Source organism: Lichtheimia ornata (assembly GCF_029851405.1).
Source record: "Lichtheimia ornata isolate CBS 291.66 chromosome Unknown scaffold00080, whole genome shotgun sequence".
Classification (NCBI taxonomy): domain Eukaryota; kingdom Fungi; phylum Mucoromycota; class Mucoromycetes; order Mucorales; family Lichtheimiaceae; genus Lichtheimia; species Lichtheimia ornata.
The window spans coordinates 109,157-131,227 of NW_026695400.1; the positions used below are offsets into that span (position 1 = coordinate 109,157).

At 43.9% G+C, this 22,071-nt stretch overlaps 8 protein-coding genes across 8 annotated transcripts; 3 read left to right on the top strand and 5 right to left on the bottom strand.

Annotated features, from left to right (window-relative positions):
• Positions 1–92: 92 nt before the first annotated feature.
• On the bottom strand, positions 93–1,276 carry O0I10_011012 (uncharacterized protein; the record flags this gene model as incomplete). The annotated part of the gene is made up of 4 exons (XM_058490985.1): positions 93–465; positions 541–998; positions 1,057–1,124; positions 1,189–1,276. 4 exons carry the CDS (start codon positions 1,274–1,276, stop codon positions 93–95), a joined length of 987 nt encoding a protein of 328 aa, XP_058338275.1.
• A 924-nt stretch (positions 1,277–2,200) lies between these two features.
• Positions 2,201–3,404, top strand: O0I10_011013 (uncharacterized protein; the record flags this gene model as incomplete). The annotated part of the gene is made up of 6 exons (XM_058490986.1): positions 2,201–2,222; positions 2,310–2,427; positions 2,497–2,602; positions 2,661–2,810; positions 2,881–2,944; positions 3,025–3,404. 6 exons carry the CDS (start codon positions 2,201–2,203, stop codon positions 3,402–3,404), a joined length of 840 nt encoding a protein of 279 aa, XP_058338276.1.
• An 810-nt stretch (positions 3,405–4,214) lies between these two features.
• O0I10_011014 (uncharacterized protein) lies at positions 4,215–4,634 on the bottom strand (the record flags this gene model as incomplete). The annotated part of the gene is made up of 1 exon (XM_058490987.1): positions 4,215–4,634. One exon carries the CDS (start codon positions 4,632–4,634, stop codon positions 4,215–4,217), a length of 420 nt encoding a protein of 139 aa, XP_058338277.1.
• A 668-nt stretch (positions 4,635–5,302) lies between these two features.
• Positions 5,303–7,552, bottom strand: O0I10_011015 (uncharacterized protein; the record flags this gene model as incomplete). Its single annotated transcript, XM_058490988.1, has 13 exons — positions 5,303–5,481; positions 5,558–5,605; positions 5,667–5,928; positions 5,989–6,017; positions 6,077–6,141; positions 6,204–6,493; positions 6,567–6,628; positions 6,681–6,777; positions 6,848–6,968; positions 7,036–7,100; positions 7,157–7,236; positions 7,290–7,463; positions 7,519–7,552. The coding sequence occupies 13 exons, from the start codon at positions 7,550–7,552 to the stop codon at positions 5,303–5,305; spliced, it is 1,506 nt and encodes a 501-aa protein (XP_058338278.1).
• A 155-nt stretch (positions 7,553–7,707) lies between these two features.
• Positions 7,708–8,879, top strand: O0I10_011016 (uncharacterized protein; the record flags this gene model as incomplete). The annotated part of the gene is made up of 3 exons (XM_058490989.1): positions 7,708–7,756; positions 7,818–8,138; positions 8,194–8,879. 3 exons carry the CDS (start codon positions 7,708–7,710, stop codon positions 8,877–8,879), a joined length of 1,056 nt encoding a protein of 351 aa, XP_058338279.1.
• Positions 8,880–9,363: 484 nt separating this feature from the next.
• Positions 9,364–9,999, bottom strand: O0I10_011017 (uncharacterized protein; the record flags this gene model as incomplete). Its single annotated transcript, XM_058490990.1, has 1 exon — positions 9,364–9,999. One exon carries the CDS (start codon positions 9,997–9,999, stop codon positions 9,364–9,366), a length of 636 nt encoding a protein of 211 aa, XP_058338280.1.
• Positions 10,000–15,996: 5,997 nt separating this feature from the next.
• On the bottom strand, positions 15,997–17,857 carry O0I10_011018 (uncharacterized protein; the record flags this gene model as incomplete). Its single annotated transcript, XM_058490991.1, has 6 exons — positions 15,997–16,316; positions 16,376–16,665; positions 16,733–16,953; positions 17,009–17,162; positions 17,220–17,527; positions 17,594–17,857. 6 exons carry the CDS (start codon positions 17,855–17,857, stop codon positions 15,997–15,999), a joined length of 1,557 nt encoding a protein of 518 aa, XP_058338281.1.
• A 1,824-nt stretch (positions 17,858–19,681) lies between these two features.
• On the top strand, positions 19,682–21,455 carry O0I10_011019 (uncharacterized protein; the record flags this gene model as incomplete). Its single annotated transcript, XM_058490992.1, has 8 exons — positions 19,682–19,838; positions 19,899–20,023; positions 20,091–20,182; positions 20,245–20,361; positions 20,436–20,606; positions 20,672–20,954; positions 21,017–21,235; positions 21,297–21,455. 8 exons carry the CDS (start codon positions 19,682–19,684, stop codon positions 21,453–21,455), a joined length of 1,323 nt encoding a protein of 440 aa, XP_058338282.1.
• Positions 21,456–22,071: the final 616 nt, after the last annotated feature.

Sequence of the window (22,071 nt, forward strand, 5' to 3'; positions counted from 1 at the left end):
TTCTTTAATACAAGAGACGATGCAAGATACATAATAAAAAACGTTTGTGCGTGTATAAATGACAAAAGGGATGTGGTGCAATATGAATGGATTTAGTCGTGAAGACCAATAGCCTTTTCAGCCTTGGAAATGGGTTCATCCTCGGTCTCCTTCCACAATTGCTCAAGTTCAGCCGATCCAGTAGTAAATTCACCAGACCAGAACTTTGCAAATTCACCCGAGAGAATATCCTTGTGCAAAACCTTTTCGAATTGTGCTCGGAGAGCAGTGCCGTCATTGTTCTTGGTACCACGAAGCTGACCAAATTGGGAAGTGGGCGAGTGGAACTTGAGTTGACGGAAGAAACCAACATTGGCAGCACGTTCAAAGACTTCAGATGGCTCCTTGGAAAGATACATGTCATGAAGGATGGCTTCATCGGAGAAACCAGCTGCCTTGAGTACATTAAAGGCTTCACGGAAGCAACTACATATATCATCTCATGAGCTCACGTGTTCTCTCGTTCCCTTTCCCATGATCTCCTCTTTCATTAAAACTTACGAGTTGATAGCGGGCCAAAGAGCTTGTTCAGCAAAAAGATCAATACCAGCTTCTTCACGACATGATGATTCAACTGCACCACCCAAAGTAGCACCAATAGCACGTGCAATGGAAAGAACAGTAGGAAGAGCATTGCTTTGAGGATCACGTTCCACTGAAACAAAGCATGGGTAGGGTTCCTTGGCAACAAATCGATCACGGACACCAGGGCCAATCATACGAGGTGCAGCCATCACCACACTCATCTCGGCTGGAAGGTCTAAAAGATCAAAGGCGACAGCATAGCCCGAAGCAACCACCAAGGTTGCATTGGCAGGAACATTATCCTTGATTTGCTCCTTCCACACAGTGTGTTGGACCTCATCAGGGATCAACAAGAATACAACTTCGGCATCCTTGACAGCATCACTGATGCTCTTTGTCTCAAAACCAGCAGCAATAGCACGGGGCTTGTATTCCTGTATAGTGTTGTTAGAAGGCACCATCCATCACAAACCAAAAATACATGATCCTTACATCATCACGGTTGCCAATGGTGATATGCTTGACACCCGAATCACGCAAGTTTTGTGCTTGAGCAGATCCTAAAGGTGGTGATCATAATCAATGGGGGCTGCATAAACATGTAATTAAGTATCGCAATCGTACCTTGGTTACCATAACCAACAAAGGTCACACGCTTGTTTTGGATAATAGAAAGATCAGCGTCGGAATCGTGGTACACCTTGACAGCCATGGTAGTATAAAACAAAGAAAGAGAGAGAGCGAGAGAGAGAAAAAGTATAAAGAATCCAAGGTGGATTATCATGCATCTTTTATATCCATAGGATAGACTGTCATTGTATTGTATCTTCTTTTTTTTTCTCATGGGACAAGGAGCAAATTACCCCGAATCTTCCGAGTACTAGCCCTACACATGCAATCACACAATTATGCGGCAAGGTTCATTTACACTTTATCTCTTCTCCGATAATGCTCGAATGTGTGTGAATGAACAAAGACCAAGCGGTACTGAAACAATCTCTTTTTCCAGGCTCGACCCTCTTGGTGTGACATCAACCAAGGAATACCCCCCGAGCTCTCTTCCTAAAACCCGAATCTAGATTTCCATCATTCTTAAAGGAACATCTTTTGTATTTGGAGAGATGTAGTACATTCTATAGACGAGCATCATAATGATGTCGATCATGATTGAGGAATAAAAACCAACCCATAGCGTGACATGACTACGATCATAGGATATCAGAATCGATTCCCGCAATGACATCCACTAAAGCTTGGTGCTGAAAATGCTGACGTGATGGTTTGATTTGCATGTGATGATGCCTTGTATGTACGTGATTGCAGTCGCATCCCAAGATGTTGGATGATTACATAATCAACGCATTGTTCTTTTTATTGCCATGATCAAGATGTGGAGATGATATACAACATGTCACATGATTACTTTAAGCTGCAAGCTACATATCAAGAGTATAGAGATCGCCCAATTTTCAGGAACGACAATGATGGGTTGGTGGATGAAGATCCGCAGCAGGCAGGCAGGCAGGCAGGCAGGCGACGGAGCTTGCGTCATTTTTTGGTGTTGTGTTGGCAATAGAATCACTTTTGGAAATTTTGGTCTTTCTTCGTCTCTTCTTTACTGTCAACAAGGAATACAATGAGTGAAAGCGGACACAACGGTAAGATCCATTGTACAAAGCGAGAGAGAAAGAGGGTGTTTTTATTCCATTGATCCAAGGAAAGGTGTATTGATTGTGGTATCATAGGAGATCATCGCTATCCAGATGAACGTGGACGTAGCCCTCGTAGCCGTTCTCGTTCTCGTTCACCCATTCGTGGCCATGAGAGCCGATATCGCAGCCGCTCACGTTCGCGAGAACCACCGTATGTATTCATCTGGTGCAGATGACACTGAATCAGCCTTTTTAACGACACTACTTTTGCGTGCAACAGACGAGAGGAAGTGGACTTGAACCCTGGCGATAACCTCTTCATTACCGGCTTGTCCTTGAGAACCAATAGTGCTGATTTGGAAGATTTGTTCAGCAAATACGGCAAGGTAAGACTCACTTGGACGTGATTGACCCCATACTAAAGATGTATTTTTTCTACTTTAGATCCAAAAAGCTGAAGTCATGTACGATCCTCATACTCGTGAATCCCGTGGATTTGGTTTCATCCGTATGGCATCTACCGAAGAAGCTGATAGAGCTATCACTGCTGTCAACGGCACTGATGTGGATGGTCGTATTGTTACTGTTGAAAAGGTAAAGAGAGAGGAATTGGAAAGCATGGGGGGTGGTGTCAATGATACTAATGAACATGTGTTTGTTGTAGGCAAAGCGATCGCGTCCTCGTACCCCTACACCTGGTCGTTATTATGGTCCTCCCAAACGTGGACGTAAGTATCTTATCTTGTTCTTTGGGATGGGGGGATGTGCTTTTGTACAAGTGGAGGTGGGGGGTTATTACCGCGCCCAGTCCCGTGCAAGATTGTGCAAATAATGCGACAACTATGTTTGCTCATGGTCGTCAATTCTTTTATGCCCTTTCTCGCTGGTTCAGCGCGGTACGACCGTTTTGGTCCTCGTTCTGATTACCGCTATTATGATTCTCGTTATGAAGCTAGACCGCCTCGTGGAGGAGACCCAAGATATGACCGCTACTATGATCGCTACATGGATCGTTACGATGCACCACGCTATGACAGAGGCTACGAGAGAGATCGCTATGACCGCTACGACCGCTACGATAGGTATGGCTACGAACGAGGCGGCTATGATCGCTATGATCGCTATGATCGTCGTCCACCTCCACCAAGATACGATCCCTACCCGCCGCGCCCTAGATCACCCTACTAGCTCAGTTGATTATCTCGACAAGTGTTCAACACACACAGTGATTGTTCTTTCTTTCTCTGTTTTCTCTTTTTCCTTTTGTCTTGGCAGCTTGGCAAAAAAAACATTCACACAATCACCCACACACACACACTCAAACAGCTTACATCAGTATATCGATTCACATCAGACACACACACACACTCAAAAAATGAAGAATTGCAGCAGACAAAACACACCGTCTTTCAACATGGCAGCTTTTTCAATGATTTCTTTATCCAATTGTATACAATTTGCAGCATTAACAGCAGCTATTATGCAACGCAGCGACTTTTTTTTCGTCATCTTTTCTTTGAGATCAGCTATTCGTTATACCTTAACATACCTAATGCAGCGTCGCCTTGGCAACATTACACAAAATCACGTACATGTCTATTTCAGTCTCTCCCCTGTATCCAGGTAAAAAAACAGGTACATGGCTCGTAACAGGTAGGGATCTAGGGACAAGTTTTTTTTTACAAGAACAAGATAGATATGTAAATGTAATGAAATGTATTTGCACAAGAAAAGAAAACAACGTTAAAACAAACAATAAGGATGAGTTTCTATATATATATGAGAGTGAGAGAGCGAGCGAGAGAGAGAGCATACAAAAGAAAATAGAGACAAGCAAATGTTGGTGGATGATGATGGAAACAGGTCTCGTGGTGGTATGGCGGAATTTAGGATGGCAATGTGATTGTGTTGCGTATGTGTGAGTGGGAGTGTGAGAAGGAGTTGGTGGTAGGTTTGATAAGGGACGAGAGCAAGCTCCTCAATATCCCCCCTTGATATTTAACATGGACAAAAGTCGGTGGAATGAGGACCAGCACAGTTGCCACATCGGTTCTTGTCATCCTTTCTTGGTGAGTTGTTGCTATCAAAGTTTCCCGAAAAGATAGAAAAGTGAAGCGTAGGGCTCAAGTTGGGACGAGGGAATGCGCTGAGGATGGATTGTTCTGTGATGGTTGGACCATGAGACGACGACGAGGAGGATTCACTCGACGTGCTACCAGGGCTGCTTGCGCCTTCATAATACCTTGCTTGTGCTCGTGCAGAAGTAGAAAAGGCAGTGGCCTGGTTGATTTGTGGCTTCTGTTGTTGTTGTTGATTGGGATGTATCCGCGTAGACAACTTGCATGACAAAGGATTGCTTTGTTGACGACTACGAGCGCTGAATGCTGAGAGACTTCTACCGGTTGCAAGAATCACCATTGTTGTTGTTTAATGTGTGTGTATCAAGAGAAAGAAAGGAATGGATGATATAGATCAACAAGTAGAAGAAGAAGAGTAGATTGTGTATGTATCAATAGAGAAGAGAGAAGAAGATGGGATCAAGTTCACCCATAATATAAATATGGAATTTTCGGGATAATTCAAGCCTTCGGGCCAAGTTTGACTCATCGGGTGCAAATGGAACCCCGGCCTCCACTTTTTCCCTCCCAGTCGCACAATGAGGTCTATAGACCTACACTGCCAAGGTATACAAAATGCAAACGTGCGCCTCTCACACGTCATCTTCCTTGCTCAGCATTGGCTTTCGGCGCCTCTCCCGCTCCGGCAAGTTACGGGAATCATGCACTCTCCCATCCTTATTTTCTTTTCACTTGGTCGGTGCGTTCCACCCTTAACTCATAACTTGTCACCACTCTTTATACATTTCCCCGCACTCATGGCATCATCCATCACTTTCGATAATCCCTTTCCCATTTTTGTATCACTCTAAAAAGACGAGGCTCATACAGGGATACGCCACCACGTGAATCATGCTTTAATATGGGCCATATACTTGTTTTAAATTCCCCTTTGTTCACCATATTTGGATACAGAATCATTCTTCTTCCGCCGAAAGAGCCCGCAGTTGACATGTGTATTTCTTTTTCCTACACTCGGTACATGAAATCAAGTGCCTCGTCACCGACCAATGTGCCTTCTTGGTTTGGCTCATTTTGCTTGATCTTGATAGTCTTGATCTGATTCACGCGTAATAGCAACCACCTTTGGATCAATGCAAGTACAATAAATACACAAAGGAACACAAGGCTGATTGTGTGGCCAAACACTACCCATTCCATTACATCATAAGTCCTCTTGTGTTGTAAGCCTCCTCCTTTTCCTTTCTTTTGGTTCACACTTACGATAGCGTGGCGCATCCGATTGTCGATAAATATTCGATCCAAGTAGACCTAAAGGCTCGATTAGTTGTTGTCACGTCCCTGAAACCATGAATCCAATATAAATATTTACCAGCCGAATTGTTTGCAGATACCGCCATAGCAGCAGCCACGCTTCGTTTCATCTCAGGTGCAATGTTGCTTGTCAACCATGCATTCATAATAGGGTTGATGGTATGGACGCCTGCAACGACAATGCATATACCGGCATATAAAGCAGAGCGTGCTGTCAACGTGGTCAATATCACATAGCCGATGAGACAAAAGGTTGCGCCGGCGATAGCATGGTACGTGCGTTCCTGAAACTTGTCGGACGAATAAGCCATACCGATCATCTGTCAAAGATTTTTTTGTTCAGTCGCACGTGCGTACGTATACCTTTGTTTCACACATACCACTATCACCGCACCAAGATAAGGAGGCGCTATTATTATATCAAATTCAATGAGCATACATAAAGCAATTGTATAAAGTACAACTTACATGACATCAGGTTGGCTGATAGCTTGTCATTGTATCCCATGCCCTTGACAATGAGCGGCAAAAAGCTGTACAAAGCATGTGTTTCTGTCAGAAACAACCACCATGTTACGGATAAACGAATACTTGCTTCGAGATGCTGGTGTTGGCCACGCTGCCGCTGAAAAACATAACCATCCATAGCCACACTTTCCAATCGACCAGTGCCTTGATAGCTTGTTCCCGATTGCTTGCATCATCAAGATCACGCAAGCTGACGTGATGGTGGTGTTGTCCTCCATCTTCGATTGCCAACCGGGATACGGCGAGTCGTTGTTCCTCCAATGTCAGCCTTGACCATGTTTCAGGTGATGAAGGAAGGTAAAACCATGCAATGATAGCAACCAATACTGTGGGGATGCCTTCAATCAAAAACAACCACTAATGAATGATACGTTGATGATGAGTGCGTGGTATGTACGTACAAGGATCATGTTACCAAGTTCCTACTAACCTGCCATCCAGCCATGCTTTGTGCACCACGTAATCTCAAAATCCCATAAGCGAGAATACCAGCTGCATGATTTTTCATAAGAGTGTGATTGGATAATGCAAGCTTTCATCTTACCATAAGCATGTGCAGCTACCGTGGATCCCCAAAACAAGGCAATGCGTGTTGCTATTTCATTCTTCTTGTAAAAGAGGGTAAGGAAAAAGATCACTCCCTAAGTATGCATAATAATAATGAGCTCCTATCTCCCATGTCATGGTGGTGATGTTCATTGTTAAACGTACCGGGAAGAAACCACTTTCAAATACACCAAGAAGGAATCGTAGTATAACGAGGCTTGCAAATCCATTGATAGTAGCATGCAAGCAAGCCATCGTACCCCATGCAATCATCAATAGAGGTAACCTATAATAATAGGATACATGCTTCAACATCATACAGGGATTCCTTCTCCATTTTTCCTTTTCCATACCAACGACGAGCAGTAAACTTCTTCAGCATAATGTTGCTTGGTATTTGAAACAGCAAGAAGCCCACCTTTGTAATAAGGGATGAGTGCCTCATTGATAGATTCCAGTTTCAGATGCACTTACATAGAAGATAGTGATGGATGTATTGAATTGATCAGGTGTGATACCCACGTCCTCCTCAAAGTTGTCCAGCACCGCATTCCCTATCATATTGTTGTTGGTACACTATACGCATCAATGCTCATCACCTCCTTACCCAAACTAGAACGATCCAAGGATGAAAATAGATACATCAAGCTCAAGAAGGGTAATAGCATCAAGTCGTATTTGCGTACGAGCCGTTTCTCAAGCTGGGCATCATATTCACCGGTTGCCAGGGTAACAGGATCCTCTTCCTCCTCAACCTCGTTGCTGTTCTCTTGTGAATGACCTACTCGGAATGGAGCATGAGAAGAGACTTTCATGTCGAATGAAGAGCGATTTACCTTCAAGAAGGGGAGTGCGATCGGATAAGGACATGAACAAGGTTGTTGGAAAAAGGACAATTATGCAGGTAGAGTGTCCAATGAAATGCAAAGGCTTGATTGTTTAGCTGAGTCTCGTGATTGTACACCATCCCGCGTTGTTGTAGTACTACGCGCACACACGCGCCTCCTCCCTTTTCCACCCATCTGATGGATGACATTGCAGACAAGTTAGGTTGCTTATCCAAGCTTGAACAAGGTTCGACTTTTTTCCATACCAACACTCCCTCCCTCATTCTCATACAAGGGTCTCTTGATAGCTGGTCTTGATTCGGCTTACGATGTCGTTGCACGATCCACCACCGACTTGCATTCAGTTCTACGCAACGCCAACCATGTCAATGCGATCGTCGATGCTGCTTCCAAAGAAGTGTATCCTTGGCGATCACGGATAAGGACAGCCGAGTCACTTCCCACCGAGAGTGTGAGCACCGGAGACGCAACCATTGATCGTATCTTGGGTGGATGTGGAATACCACTTGGTTCATTAACAGAGATAGTGGGTGAAAGTGCATCAGGCAAAACCCAGCTTGCATTACAATTATGTCTCGCCGTACAAGATCCTAATCAATTACATGGTGGTAAGTAGTATCCTCCTTGCCATGTCATTGCACTATGACTTACATCACATGATAGAGGCCGTGTATCTTCATAGCGAAGGCCGATTCCCAAGTACACGTCTCGATCAATTGGCATCCTCTTTTGCACAACGCTACGACATTTTGCCTGAACAACTTGAAAAAGCCATCCATACCATGCGACTCACGGATCGTGAAAACCAATATCAAGCGCTCGTCTATCAACTCCCGGCTTTATTAGCACGTCGAAGGAACAAGGTGCGTGTGGTGGTGATCGACTCTATCAGTGCTATCTATCGTGGAGAGCAAGAAAAGAATCAATTCGAGAGAATGGCCGAAGTGTGCGATCTTGGATTACGTCTCAAGCGTATCGCTAGTCAATATCAAGTCGCCATCGTTGCTATCAACCAAGTATCAGACGTATTCACTCAAAACAAGGATAAATCATCAGCATTACCACCTGAGCTTGTGGATCAGTGGATTGACTTTCGGCTTGAATCAGCATCCTCTTTATCGCCAGCAGTACCACTCGCCATGTTTTGGCAATCCCTCACTAAAAAGCCTGTACTCGGCATGTCTTGGTCCAATGCAGTATCCACTCGAATACGACTCGCAAGATCCGCCATTTCAAGTAATGGGTCAACACGACGCGCGCTGTTTATTGAGTTCTCACCGATAGCACCACGATCAGGGTGTGAGATTATCATTGATATGGATGGCGTCAAGGCAAAGGAGTGGCAATGAATAGAATGCGTTGTTGATGTATATACCATTGTTTTTCTCATATAAAGTTGTTGATTGGGATACAAATGAAAATGTGCTATAAATGTTGACATGGATACAAAAGATTGTTGCTGCTAATGACGACGCCGACGAGCAACGTAGTATGGATGATGTCTTGTGCCGTATATTTGTTTGGATATCGTATGATCGTTCGATTGCTCCTTTTTCTTTTTTGGCAGTGTCAAGGAAGCCTTTCCATACTTAAACTTACAGTTTAAGCTTTTAAACACTCGTCTTATCCTGTTGTTGCATGATTAGATTAGACTAAAAGTTGCTCAACACCATTCCTTACTTTGTCGTCGAACAATCCAGGTCCGTGGACAGTGTTTTGACGCACACGGTATTGGAGGTTGATAGGCACAAGACCGCTATGTCACATAGCAACTTGTCTCGCATCATTGAATAGGAATTGCTGTACGTAGTAAAAGGGGGATATCAATTAAAGTTAGCTTTGATGAGAGTGGCACGTGAATGTACATGGTACTTGCATGGCTGGATTATCTGTGTATCTTTCTTTTAGGTTCGTGATCATCAAACTTGTCGCATACTTGATAGCACGATGCATTCGGTGATCCCGCGCTGCTTTCAGGTTCTGTATTTTAACAAACAACGCCATCAAATACAAAGCGTATACGAGTATTTTACAACAATGCTGGTCGTTCTTTTCGTATGCTTTTCGAAATTTATCGGTGACGAAGGTGGATTCATCGTATGGAACCACGCTCTTCTTGAGTTGGCCATTGCTATCCACAAATTTGTCGAGTAGTAGTGTCTCTAAAACCGTATGCGATACGATGCTGTGGACGTCATACATGTCTTTTGTCGTTGTTGCATCGGCGTTCATTTTGGGGACAACGCTGGATGGTAACAGTGATCCAGCAACGGCATCGTCATCATGATTATTGTCAAGGACGATATCGCTAGCGAAGCTCGTGTCATGAATCGTTAGCAGCTCCGTGGTCTCAGTATTCCTTTTCACTTTTTTGCTGCCAAAAGTCTTTCGAACGTCCATGATTTTGAGATGAGTTGGGTTACAACCGCCAATATGTGTGCAATGATCGGTAGGCGTGGTATCACTCATTTTGAAAGAAGAGATGTAATAAGGAGAAGTTTACTATCAGCAGTAATTGATATAAGCCATGGCTGCATACGAATTTGACAACCATGATACTTGTGTTGCAGCCACCACACAAGCTGTCAAGAATGTTGGAGTGAGCAATCATGCAAGCTGTACTACTGTCACATGGTGCACCCTACCCCATCAAAGTCATCCTCCTATAGATGACACGAGGCTCAAATAGTCACTCATGCTACTCTATGGTGTTGTAGTAGGCAATCATTGTTATATGCGTTCTTGTATTGGATGATGCCATCAGCCATCAAGTACATACCATCATATCAACGGTCGAGCTGTGATGCAAATTGACCAAGAAACGGATTGACTAACAGCTGAATGGAGAAGGAAGCATATCAGCAGCAATCACAAGGGTTCTTTCTATCGACATAGTGGATGTGCAATGGTTTGGATGGATGGATGCAGCCATGCGCAGTGATAAGAATCCTGGGATGCTGCTTTGGTTCTTTGTCACGTTGCCAACAGGGAGGATGGATCATACACGAGGATATCGCTAAGGACGGTGAAGGATTGGATGACATTGGTATCGTTGACGAAACGGGTTTACCTTCATGGATGATATACGATATTGAATAACTGTGTGAAGGGACACAACAGCTGTTTTCAGACCCTCGATGATGATTATTGACGGGCACCAACCAAGGATACAAGGACACAATGATACCCTTTCGTTGTATATGATTCACCCATACCCCACGTTCCCTTATCACCATCAATAAATGCATGCGCACTTGTACACTGTATATAACTCAGGTGGCCGATACACAAACTACAATCACAAAGGTGTTTCTAAGGTCAATGGCAACAACAGCAACACGCACATTTCGAACACGACACGGTTTCCATAGCAACACATTACACTCTTTTTATTGCTCCAATCAAACGTCTAGATCTTGAGACTTTTTTTTATCTTCTCTTACACCTCGTGTCAGGACCCGACTTTGAGACTCGATCAACCACCCAATCGTCCAACGACACAATTACCACAGACACTCTTATTATGTATCACGCAATTTATACACATAGGAAAGTAGACAAGTTATTATAAAGACAATCTCTTTTTTTTTATTGTGAATAAAGCTAAACTAGCATGTGGCTGTTGGTTTCGTCGAGTTCAAAGACCCAAGTACTTACAGGAATGACCTCGAGAAGGTCGCCACATGTCCATTCCCGCCTCTCCGCAAGGGGCACCTTCAACATGCGTCAAACGAGGTGTTGGCCGAGAGCCCAAAAAGGCCCAGGACCCAGTCGGAGTTTCCCTCTTAGCTTTACTAGCGTTTATAAGAGTTCGGTACCAATATATCCACAATAGGGGACAGTGAGCCTACGAGGACAAAGAGAAAAAGAAAGGGCTGCGGATACTCGCGGCCATTTTATTGTCTTTCAAGCGGCGTTTAAACCTGCTCGGTAAAAGTAAGTCCAAGGTCATGTGAGGTCTACCACAGCGTCATGGCGTTATGTCTAGTCGTTGCTATGGAAATTAAGCTATTGCTGAATCATCACCTTTCTTTTAACAAATTATCATAAACATCACGCCCGTCGTCGTTTGTAGATCCATGCATTACAGGTTTACAGGCTGGTTTGATTGCAGTTCATAAACTGCCACCTAATAGCCCGTTCTTCTTGTTCGCCACTGTTACCCTAATTCACTGCAAGTGATCATTTCCATCATTCAAGTTTCTTTATCCGAGAGGTTTTAATTTCCAGGTCTTCCACCCCGAGCCTCGTGTCTCTTCCTCCCATTCTCAGCTGTTGTCCCATTCAAGTACAACTACCACCTGCAAACGATTTTCCTGCTTCAACTCATCATGTTAACCCTACAATTGCCTTGATCCAAGTGTCTTTGACTGAATGGGCAAGTCCATGGTGTGTACGCAGCCTTCTTGTCACTCTTCTACAACACACGAGTCTCTTCACACAACACACGCTCTTGCACACGTCTTTGCCGCAACCAACGTACCAGCAGTTGCTATTAGCAAGGTCTTTACTCCATTGTCTCAAGTTACTTGCAGCAACATGCTTTAGTATCTATACGGAATCCAATGCATGATGCCATACCAGCTATCAAGTACACCACAATACAACAAGCTTCACCGACATGAGCCGCGTTGGAAAATGACCAAGGAAGAGATGGACCAACAGCCGGATGGAAAAAGGAAGCGATCACATGGTTCTTTCAACCAACATTTGGGTTTGCAATGGCTATGGATGGGTGGATGGATGCAATCCAGTGCAATGGGATGTTGCTTTGGTTACTTGGCGCGTCGTCAGCAGGAACGATGGATCATATTACGTGGATACCGCTGAGGATGATGATGAATTGGATGGAATCAACGAGAAGGTCTCTTTTGAAGGAAGGTGCTTTACAGCCACGGATGGTATTGAAGTACTCGGCTCAATGCATGCAGCAGCTATTTTGCGATCATGGATGAAGGATGATTATGGCAGCAGCAACCAAGAATACAATGACACAACTATCCCTGTTGCCCCACTATTTGATTCACCACCCTGTATCTTATTCATTTTACAATGCTGTTCCTTCATCATATTTGCTTGATAAACATCCACACTACTGTACCATGTGCTATTCGTCGACTTTTTCATTGAATGAATATGGATTCAAGGATGATTTGAAGGGTGAGGGTGTGGTGCTATCAGCTTATTATGTGCGAGACGTGGATCAATCACTTGGATTGAAAGGAGGAATAGAAACGAAAAGGTGGGAAAGCGAGATTGGGTCATTTACACCATCGTATGTATCGAGATGCCTTTGCCTTCTTGTGGCATTATACATTCGTTAAGATAACGACTACGAGATCCACGCCGATGACGATAACGACAACGGCACAAACAAGCATGGTTTTTGACCTTGGTGACGAGGAGATTGACGAATGTTGGCGAGTACGAGTATGAATGATGACGGACGACGAAGACGAGAATGGTGGAAAAGTAGCTAGGAAGCTAGATGAAATAAAGCATTGTTTCTTTATTACACACTTGGACTTTGCTAGCTTGTGGATTACATACTATTGCTTCGAAGATGGAACACATAATAATAAAGGTGGTTCGGTTATCGGTCATTCAAGAAGCATACGCCTTTTGTAAAGAGGAGTGGGATGACCTTGAGAAGAAAAAAAGAGAAGTGATCCCTTCATTGAGTTTCAGGATGAGTGACTCATTCAATATGTATATGTATCTTTTTACATATACAAATTGGTTTATGCAGCTCGACTTTCTTCTACATGAAAATGTGATGCATACCTTGACACACCTTCATTATTGGATGCTGTTTACTTACGTACCTTCACAAAAGGCAATCATCATCATCATCATCCATTTGTGTAGCAACCTGTCAAGGACGTGTCTGTGTAACCACCACGTGCCGTTTCACTCAGCTCTTCATCTTTCCGTTAATGCAGCCGACACCATCCACTAGGAAAAAGCAACTCCATCACGCTTACAGCATTGGTAAAACATAAAGACGCCTGTATCTCCAAACTTTACAATGAACCGTGGGGTTTTTATTAGAGCAATGGGCTCGGCTTGGCCAACAGCACCTTGTGTGAAAGTTTCACGTTCAATGTCGCAACTAGCCCAAAAAATATTTTTTTGTCGTCGCCGTCGTCGAAGAGGTCGACCACCAGATCCAGTTTGGCTGGTGGCGACATTGCGAAATCTGGGATTGGCAAGCTTGATCGTGAAACTGGCACCCAAGGTGCTGTTGGCCAAGCCGAGCACATTGCGCTAATAAAAACCCCACGTTTGATTGTAAAGTTCGGAGATACAGGCACCTTTATGTTTGTAAGCGTGATGCTATATGGAAGGTGGTCTTTGTTTAATGTAAAGTAGTATGGCTATAATAGAGCAAAAGATGCAGAAGGACCTCTTTGGGTAACTCAGCTAAAAAGTCAGGACTTCAGGGACCATGCATGACAGGTACGCAACCCTCACTTTTATGTCATACATTGGCAGCTAATAGCCACTTTTGTGCATTCCCAACTTTTGTGCATTCTATTGTAGGTGGACGATACTCCTGCTCTAGACATTCATTTCCATGATTAAAGTAGGTTGATCCGAGCTGATTTGGTTGAGTTACGCTCACACAAGATTACATCGGTTGAGCTACATCGAGCGTGCTTTATGTCCAGAGTGATGTAATCTCTCTTTGACCGCAGCTCAGTCAAATCAGCTCGGATCAACCTACTTTAATCATGGAAATGAATGTCTGGAGCAGGGGCATCGTTCCCATGCAGTGGATCTCGCAACAATGATGATTGGATAAAAGTGGCCGTTAGCTAGCAATACATGCCTGTTCCTAGATGATCCATAAAGTAATTATACATCGAACCTTTCATTCATGCAAACGTAGCTGTGTTACACAACACAATCCTCTGCATCTTTTGCTCTGCCAGGGTCCAGCTACTTGACAATGAACAAAGACCACTTGTCATATAGCATCACGCTTACAAACATAAAGGTGCCTGTATCTCCAAACTTTACAATGAAACGTGGGGCTTTGAATAGAGCAATGTGCTCGGCTTGGCCAACGGCACCTTGTGTGAAAGTTTCGCGTTCAATGTCGCAAACAGCCCAAAAAATATTTTTTGGGTCGTCGTCGTCGAAGAGGTCGACCCCCAGATCCAGTTGGCTGGTAGCGACATTGCGAAATCTGGGATTGGCAAGCTTGATCGTGAAACTGGCACCCAAGGTGGAGTTGGCCAAGCCGAGCACATTGCTCTAATAAAAACCCCACGTTTCATTGTAAAGTTTGGAGATACAGGCACCTTTATGTTTTTACTATGTTGTAAGCGTGATGCTATATGAGAAGTGGTCTTTGTTTAAATGTAAAGTATCTAAATCCTGGAGAGCCAAAGATGCAGAAGGACCTCTTTGTGTAACAGAGCGAAGAAATATCAGGATCAGCTCGTATGTAGTATGCACTACCTATGTATGTCAACTGATGTTCTTTTTCTTTGAGCTGGATCAACCAGATCCACTCTGATCAAGACAATTGAATCATGGAAAGTGGCTATCAGCTGCCAATTTATGAGCTGTTGATGGATATTGGAAGAGCCTTGAGCTTGAGGACACGTCAACCATGACGGTAGTTCAAACATTAACAAGATTGATTTTATTTGCATGCCGCGCCTTCCTCCTCTTCTTTTTGTCTTCCAACTGCTTCCCTTCTATTTTTATATGCGTTTCATTTCGCTCCATCTCTCTTTTCTCTTTAGTCTGATTGGATTGTCTTAGCCGGTGCCGTCCCCGCCAAGTCATCCTTTCATTTCACCCCATCTCTTTTTTCTCTTTCGTCTGATTGGATTGTCTTAGCTGGTGCCGTCCCCGCCAAGTCATCCTTTCATTTCACTCTTCTTGTTCTCTCGTCTGATTGGATTGTCTTAGCCGGTACCGTTCCCGCCAAGTCGTCCTCTCATTTCACTCTTCTTTCTTGTTTTTGCATATTTATCGAACGATCCTTCACCTTCCGTAGTCGTGTATGACGTATCAGGTATGTTAATGGATCCACACATGCTTCTAATGCCCTTTCTTCTTGATGGCATGGGCTAGCTCAAATGTCAGAGACCGCTCAGAGGGTTATGGAGCTCGTAATTGAAGGTATAAAGTTAAACCAGAGAGGTTTGTTCGCATGATACTGATCATTGCTCTTTAGATACCCTGTATACGAATCCAAGACATGGTCCACATATTGATCGCTCAACGATTTCCGCCATACACCATCACCCTGATAAAGATTGTAGAACCCACAACTCATCTCTATCACTCCTTGTATGAATTATATGGATTAAAGGAAACTTGGGTCAGATTATGGTATACATTGGGGTGGCAAATGACATGTAATATGATAAAATTGTGATACAAGATGCGATACGAAATTGGATATGTAAATAGGGGTAAAATGCTGATATGTACAAGGTGGTGTTGTTATCGATGTTTCTTTGACGGCGTAGTTGATGATGATGATGATGATGACGGCGTGGTGGATGACGAGCGTGTGGGTATGAAACATGGAGGAAGCATGGTCGAGCGTTTACCAGTTGCTATAGTCAAAGGCATGGGAGCCTGACGATATTGCTTGATAGTGGTATCCATGATTGCTTGTCCATGAGCAGCAAGTTGAAGAAGTGGCACTATACGTTGGACATAGTCCTCTGATACCGTTGGGTATTGCAACTCCTTTATACGTCGTAGTCGGGTTATGTAGCCTTTGGGTACATCCATATCAAGCATGCTGATCATGTTCCCTAGTAACCTAGTAAGATGCTGATCGCATACCACGTGTCTCTGCTACAATCCTACGTACCGTTGATATGGTATCCAACTATGTGGGCTTTCCGAAGCATTGATGGCATCTTGTCAACAACTTGCAACAACATGTCCCGCATGACGACTGGCATCTTCACTCTCGAGTCTTCCTTCTCCTTGGTGTCATCCACTGTACCCTTGATCTCCAAACAACCCAGCTCAATGTCGCTTGCTACATACACGGTATCCATTTTCCTTCCCATCTTCTTGTTATCGATCCCTTCAACAGCCGAAAGCTTTCGCTTGGCATTGCGGGCGGTGGCGTTGGCGTTGCTGGATTTCTCCTTGCTTCATTTTTAGACAATGATTAGTATTTGATTTTGATCCAAGAATGATAATAGTAATAAAAACTCACCCTTTTGCTTGGATACTGGTGCCTTGGTGGATGCTGTTCACAAAGCTCCACAGATAGTAAAGCTTGTCGCTTTCAAGAAAGGTATCCATATATGACGTAGATTGGTTCAAGAAAAACCTAGCAGTGGTCATCACCGACAGCTGCAGCCATGTCAAGATTGGGTCTTCAATTGGATGACAACGCATTTGCTGGGCAAAGAAAAATGCATCCAAAGCCGATGTCTATGTTTCCTTGATTAGATACAAAAAACCAATGCTCGCAACCATTATACAATACCTTCTCTTGTAGCTCTGCCAATGCATCATTAAGACCAGCTGGAAGCTCCCGCAGCACTGGATCACCAAAATCACACATTTCATCCAGCTCCTCCTCGGTAAAAACTTCTGCCCAATTCAAATCATCAAGATCGATAATCATTGAGTGACAAAGGCTACGTAACATTGTATTCAGCTTTTGGTTTCTTTTTGTTCCATGGCATCAGACTTACTGGGCATAATTGCAATCCAATGCAAACCGCCGCAACTTATCCTCGACAGCTTCAGGAACTTGATTTTCGGCAGCTGCACGACGCTTGGTGCTTTCAAGGATCCAAAACTTGGACCTATCTAGGTTGTCGAACATGTCTCGTATAGCGCTTTTGTCTTTTTCAGATAACAGGGTCTTGAGGCTGTTGTTGGAAGATGAAGAAGATCCGGATGATGTAGTTGATGATAAGATATCGCTGGGGTCCTTCTCTGCATCCTTGGTTTGTAAACCCTCTTCGATTCGGCTCCATGAAATGGATGATCCTTCAACCTTAATAGATAGGATAATGGTATTAGCGATCCCAAGCAGGTGATGAGTATTAACCAACCCACTCACCAGTTGCACATCCAAATTCGCAGCCGAAGCTTTGATACGTTTCATCCAAGTACCCTTCACAGTACGCAGGTTCACGGTTCGATCGTAGGAGCTGATAATGACCTCTTGTAGTTCATTGAGCACCGTTTGAAGATGAACGACACCACCATACTTTTTCTTAAGATCCAGAAGCACAGGGTATACTACTATGGTATTTATCAATCCCCATTCAAACACGAGGTTTCCTTCAGTACCTTCTTTCTCGTGCGGATCGTTGGTTGCCATGGCAAAGGAAGAAGCGCGTAGTATAGCAACGTGCATTATGAAGCGGGACCACTTTTGAACAACCATGTGTAACAGTGACGCGCAGTGCAATGCAAATACCTGACGCGATCCATGTTATGGGGTTTGCTATTTGCACCATGTCTCTTGCACCATCCTTTATTCGAAGCACAATTGCGCAATGCCATGGGGTTGGCTGCTGATATCAAAGGCGATCCGATCATCCTCGCTGCTTACCGAACACGCATACCAATATTAAAAGTAGGTTGACAACATCATGGGCTGGTGTATGCGCCCTCATCACTTTATCAGCTCATGGATCAGTTTATCAATGCATCATCCCCAACAGACAACAATGCCCACGCCCAATGCACAATAAAAGGATGTTGTCGCCGCCCATCATACTCCCACACGCCTCTTTCCTCTATCGTACTTCTTTGATTGCTTACAAGGCTAGATTTCCAAGGTTTGTACTTATCCCATTTCGTGCAAACTTTGTGAACAAGCGCTGATCTTGTGGTCATTCATAAGGTTTCTTTGTTATCCTTCCCCCATTGTTGTTGACGTCGTCCTCATTGTGATACATTGGATCCTTGTAAAAATGTAAAGCCTAATCATGTCGTTTGAAGAGTCACTACTCATACACGCTACCTTGTTACTTTCGATAGGTATAGCTATCTCCCATGATGCATCTTTTGGTTACGGTGCCATGGTCTACCTCCGTCGGGTGCTGAAGTTGACATGGTGCATTTGACATGGTGCAAATAGCAAAGTCAGATGAGGGGCTTGTTGGAAAGGGGCGTTCATATTTGACAGGCAGGTGTTGGAACGGGCCATCGCACATGCAGGCACACATTTTCGGGCTCGGCTATTTGCCCTCTTTACCTTCCCCTCACACTAATGGACATCGATCGACAAAATGACATTGGACTTTACTCGACGCTTGGTTGCCCATAATTTTTCGTTCAAGCAGGTGTTCATTGCCCACCATGCAATGTGGCCGCACAAGGGCCGGCGGCATTTATTGCAAACGATACGCATGGATCTTGAGGTTCTGCGTCACATGGAAGGAACATCGACAAAAGCTAACAAGCTTTTAAAAATTGGAAGCAGTATGCAGTAAATAGACCGTATATTGATGCATGTTGAAACAAAGTGTGATACTTCTTTGTCTCTATAGAAATCGACATACTGTACCCATTTCCCCAACATCCAGCTCTTCCAGTGGGACGTACTTATGTCATCTACAAAAATCCACCTTTAAGCAGCAAGCTGATTTATCAGTGTTTCCATCACTCCAAGATGCTTGACCCTCTTTATCAATTGAATCTATCATGACAACAATTCTCAAGCGCACTGCCATATAAACAAGGCTGTTTGCACCAACACTATCATACACCCTTTCCTTCTACTTGTATGCATACCATTATCCCGATACGTATGTAGCTCCTTTAGTCTTGATTAAAAGTATCATTATAGTATATGCAGATAATTGACATTCACCATACGACTCAACAAGATAGCTGTTTCTATTCTCCTATTTGAGGGGTTGGATCTACTATGTGTCTAGTGGGATGAATGGGGGATATGGATAGCAGTAATGGGAAGGAATGTCAAGTGACCAATCAACATAGAACTATGCTACTCAAAACCGTGTGCATTAAGTAACCTCCTGTCAAATGAGAATGGATTGCTGTCATCTTCAATGGAACAACAGTCCCGCTGCTGTCGCTGAGCCAAAAGAGCACTCCACTCACACACCACATCCACTCGTTTCTCCTTTCCCTTCCTCCTTCCACCACCACCACCACCACTCGACAACCAATAATGACAAAGGACAACAACGACCCACAAAAACAAGCTGAACTACAAGCCAAACTCTCTGCCATGATGCGTAGCCTCGCTATGATGGAAGGTAGCAGCGGTGGTCCCAAGCCAATGAACGAACATCGTTTCTGGAATACCCAACCAGTAACTAAGCACGGTACGTCATTCTTTATGCCAAAGCTTTCTCGTCATTGACACGGGTTGCATGCTTTTAAAGGCGAAGAGGTCTCCCAAATTGGTCCCATTGAGCCATCTGTTCCTGTCGATCAAGTACCCAAGGATCCTCCTACGCTTCCCAAAGAGTTCGAGTGGTGTGAAGTGGATGTTACTGACGAGGCCCAGGTATGATGATTATGCTGTAGCGTGTATGTATACAAGACGCTAAATACGAGTGATTTGAATCCCATAGCTTAAGGAACTCTACACGCTATTGACGCTTAACTATGTCGAGGATGATGATGCCCAGTTTCGATTCGATTATTCAGCCGCGTTTCTCAAGTGGTGAGTATTTGTGGATTGGAAGATATCGATTCGTTGATCTCACCTATCGACCTATCCTTTAGGGCATTACAACCACCTCAGTGGCGAAAGTCATGGCATGTTGGTGTACGTGTAGCTGCCAACAAGAAATTGGTTGCCTTTATCAGTGGTGTGCCTGCCGATATCCGTACCTATGATGTGTAAGTTTTGATTGGATGGATGGATCGAGTAAAAGAATGGGAGACACTAACATGGGGATTCCTTCGCTATATAGCACAACAAGCATGACCGAAATCAATTTCCTTTGTGTGCACAAGAAGCTTCGTTCCAAGCGTTTAGCTCCCGTGTTGATTCGAGAAATCACGCGTCGTAGCCATTTGGAGGGTATTTTCCAAGCAGCTTACACAGCCGGTGTTGTTCTTCCCAAGCCTGTTGCTACTTGCCGGTAAGTAATGATATCAAAGGATTAGGATGGGATGATTGATAGGTTAATGTGTACGTGTGATATAGCTACTTCCATCGTTCTCTCAACCCCAAGAAATTGGTCGAATGTAACTTTGCACGTATTCCTCCAAAGTGGACTCTTGCACGCATGATCAAGCATTACAAGGTCGCTGACCAACCTGGCATCTCTGGTATTCGTGAAATGGTTGAGGCTGATGTACCTCAAGTGCGTGAGCTACTCAACAAGTTCTTGAACCGATACGACGTGGCCCCTGTCTTCCAAACCGATGATGACGTTAAGCACTGGATCTTGCCCCACAAGGATGTTGTATGGACTTACGTTGTTGAGGTACGTAGGGGGCATTGGATAACGCTCGTTAAGAAAAATACTGATCCCTTTGTCATGATTAGAACCCTGAAACCAAAAAGATCACCGACATGTTCTCATTCTATTCCTTGCCAAGCTCTGTCATCAACAATCCCAAGCACAAGACGTTGAACGCTGCTTACATGTTTTATTATGCCGTCGATATACCTGAGGAAGTGAAGAGCAATGAGGAGGAAGAGCAAAAGTTCTTGAAGAAGCGATTGACTGAATTGGCCAAGGATGCCATGACGTATGCTCGAAAGGTAAAAGTAGTTGGAATAGGGTGACATATGACATGAAACTTATTATGTTGTATGTATATAGGCCGAGTTTGACGTATTCAATGCGCTCGATTTGATGGAGAACTCGCTGTTTGTTCAGGATCTCAAGTTTGGCCCTGGTGATGGTCTCCTCAACTTTTACTTGTACAATTGGCAAATACCTGATGTGTCCAAGAACAAGGTCGGTTTGGTCATGCTGTAATCTCTTTACATGCCCATATATACATACGCACACATACACACACACAATCACCTGCTCATAAATCCACCACCCATTGTACACATCTTGCTATCACACGTTTTCGTTTCATACCGGCCGACATCCACTTTCATCTGGTGCTGTAGAAATCATTGCAGAATCTCGGAAATAAAAGTACATCATTGGATATGTTACTTGTATTAAGGATGGTGTCCTCTCGTGGCAACTATGATATTGCAAGAGAATCCTATCATTCGTATCGATTTTAAATGATGCATTGGCACAATAAAGGAAGGAATTTGTCTCGAGAAATCGCAACGAGTAGAATAGTATGGTGATGTAGTAGAGATTCATCCCATAGCCTATCATTGAGAGATGTTAAGGCGTTCACCACGCGTTGACAAAGAGCCAACAAAAATGGATGGCTACGTGTGCTACCGTTAACCCAAGAACATTATCTTTTTCATTTTACACTCGTGCTATTGCTATGGCAACGAGCTACTAAGGATAAAGGACGACTACCTCATCAATGGGCTTTGAAGCTTGAGGTTTACCAATTAAGCTAATTGTGCATGAAAAGCCATAAGGCAATCAACCTCGTCGGTGATGTGACTGGCTG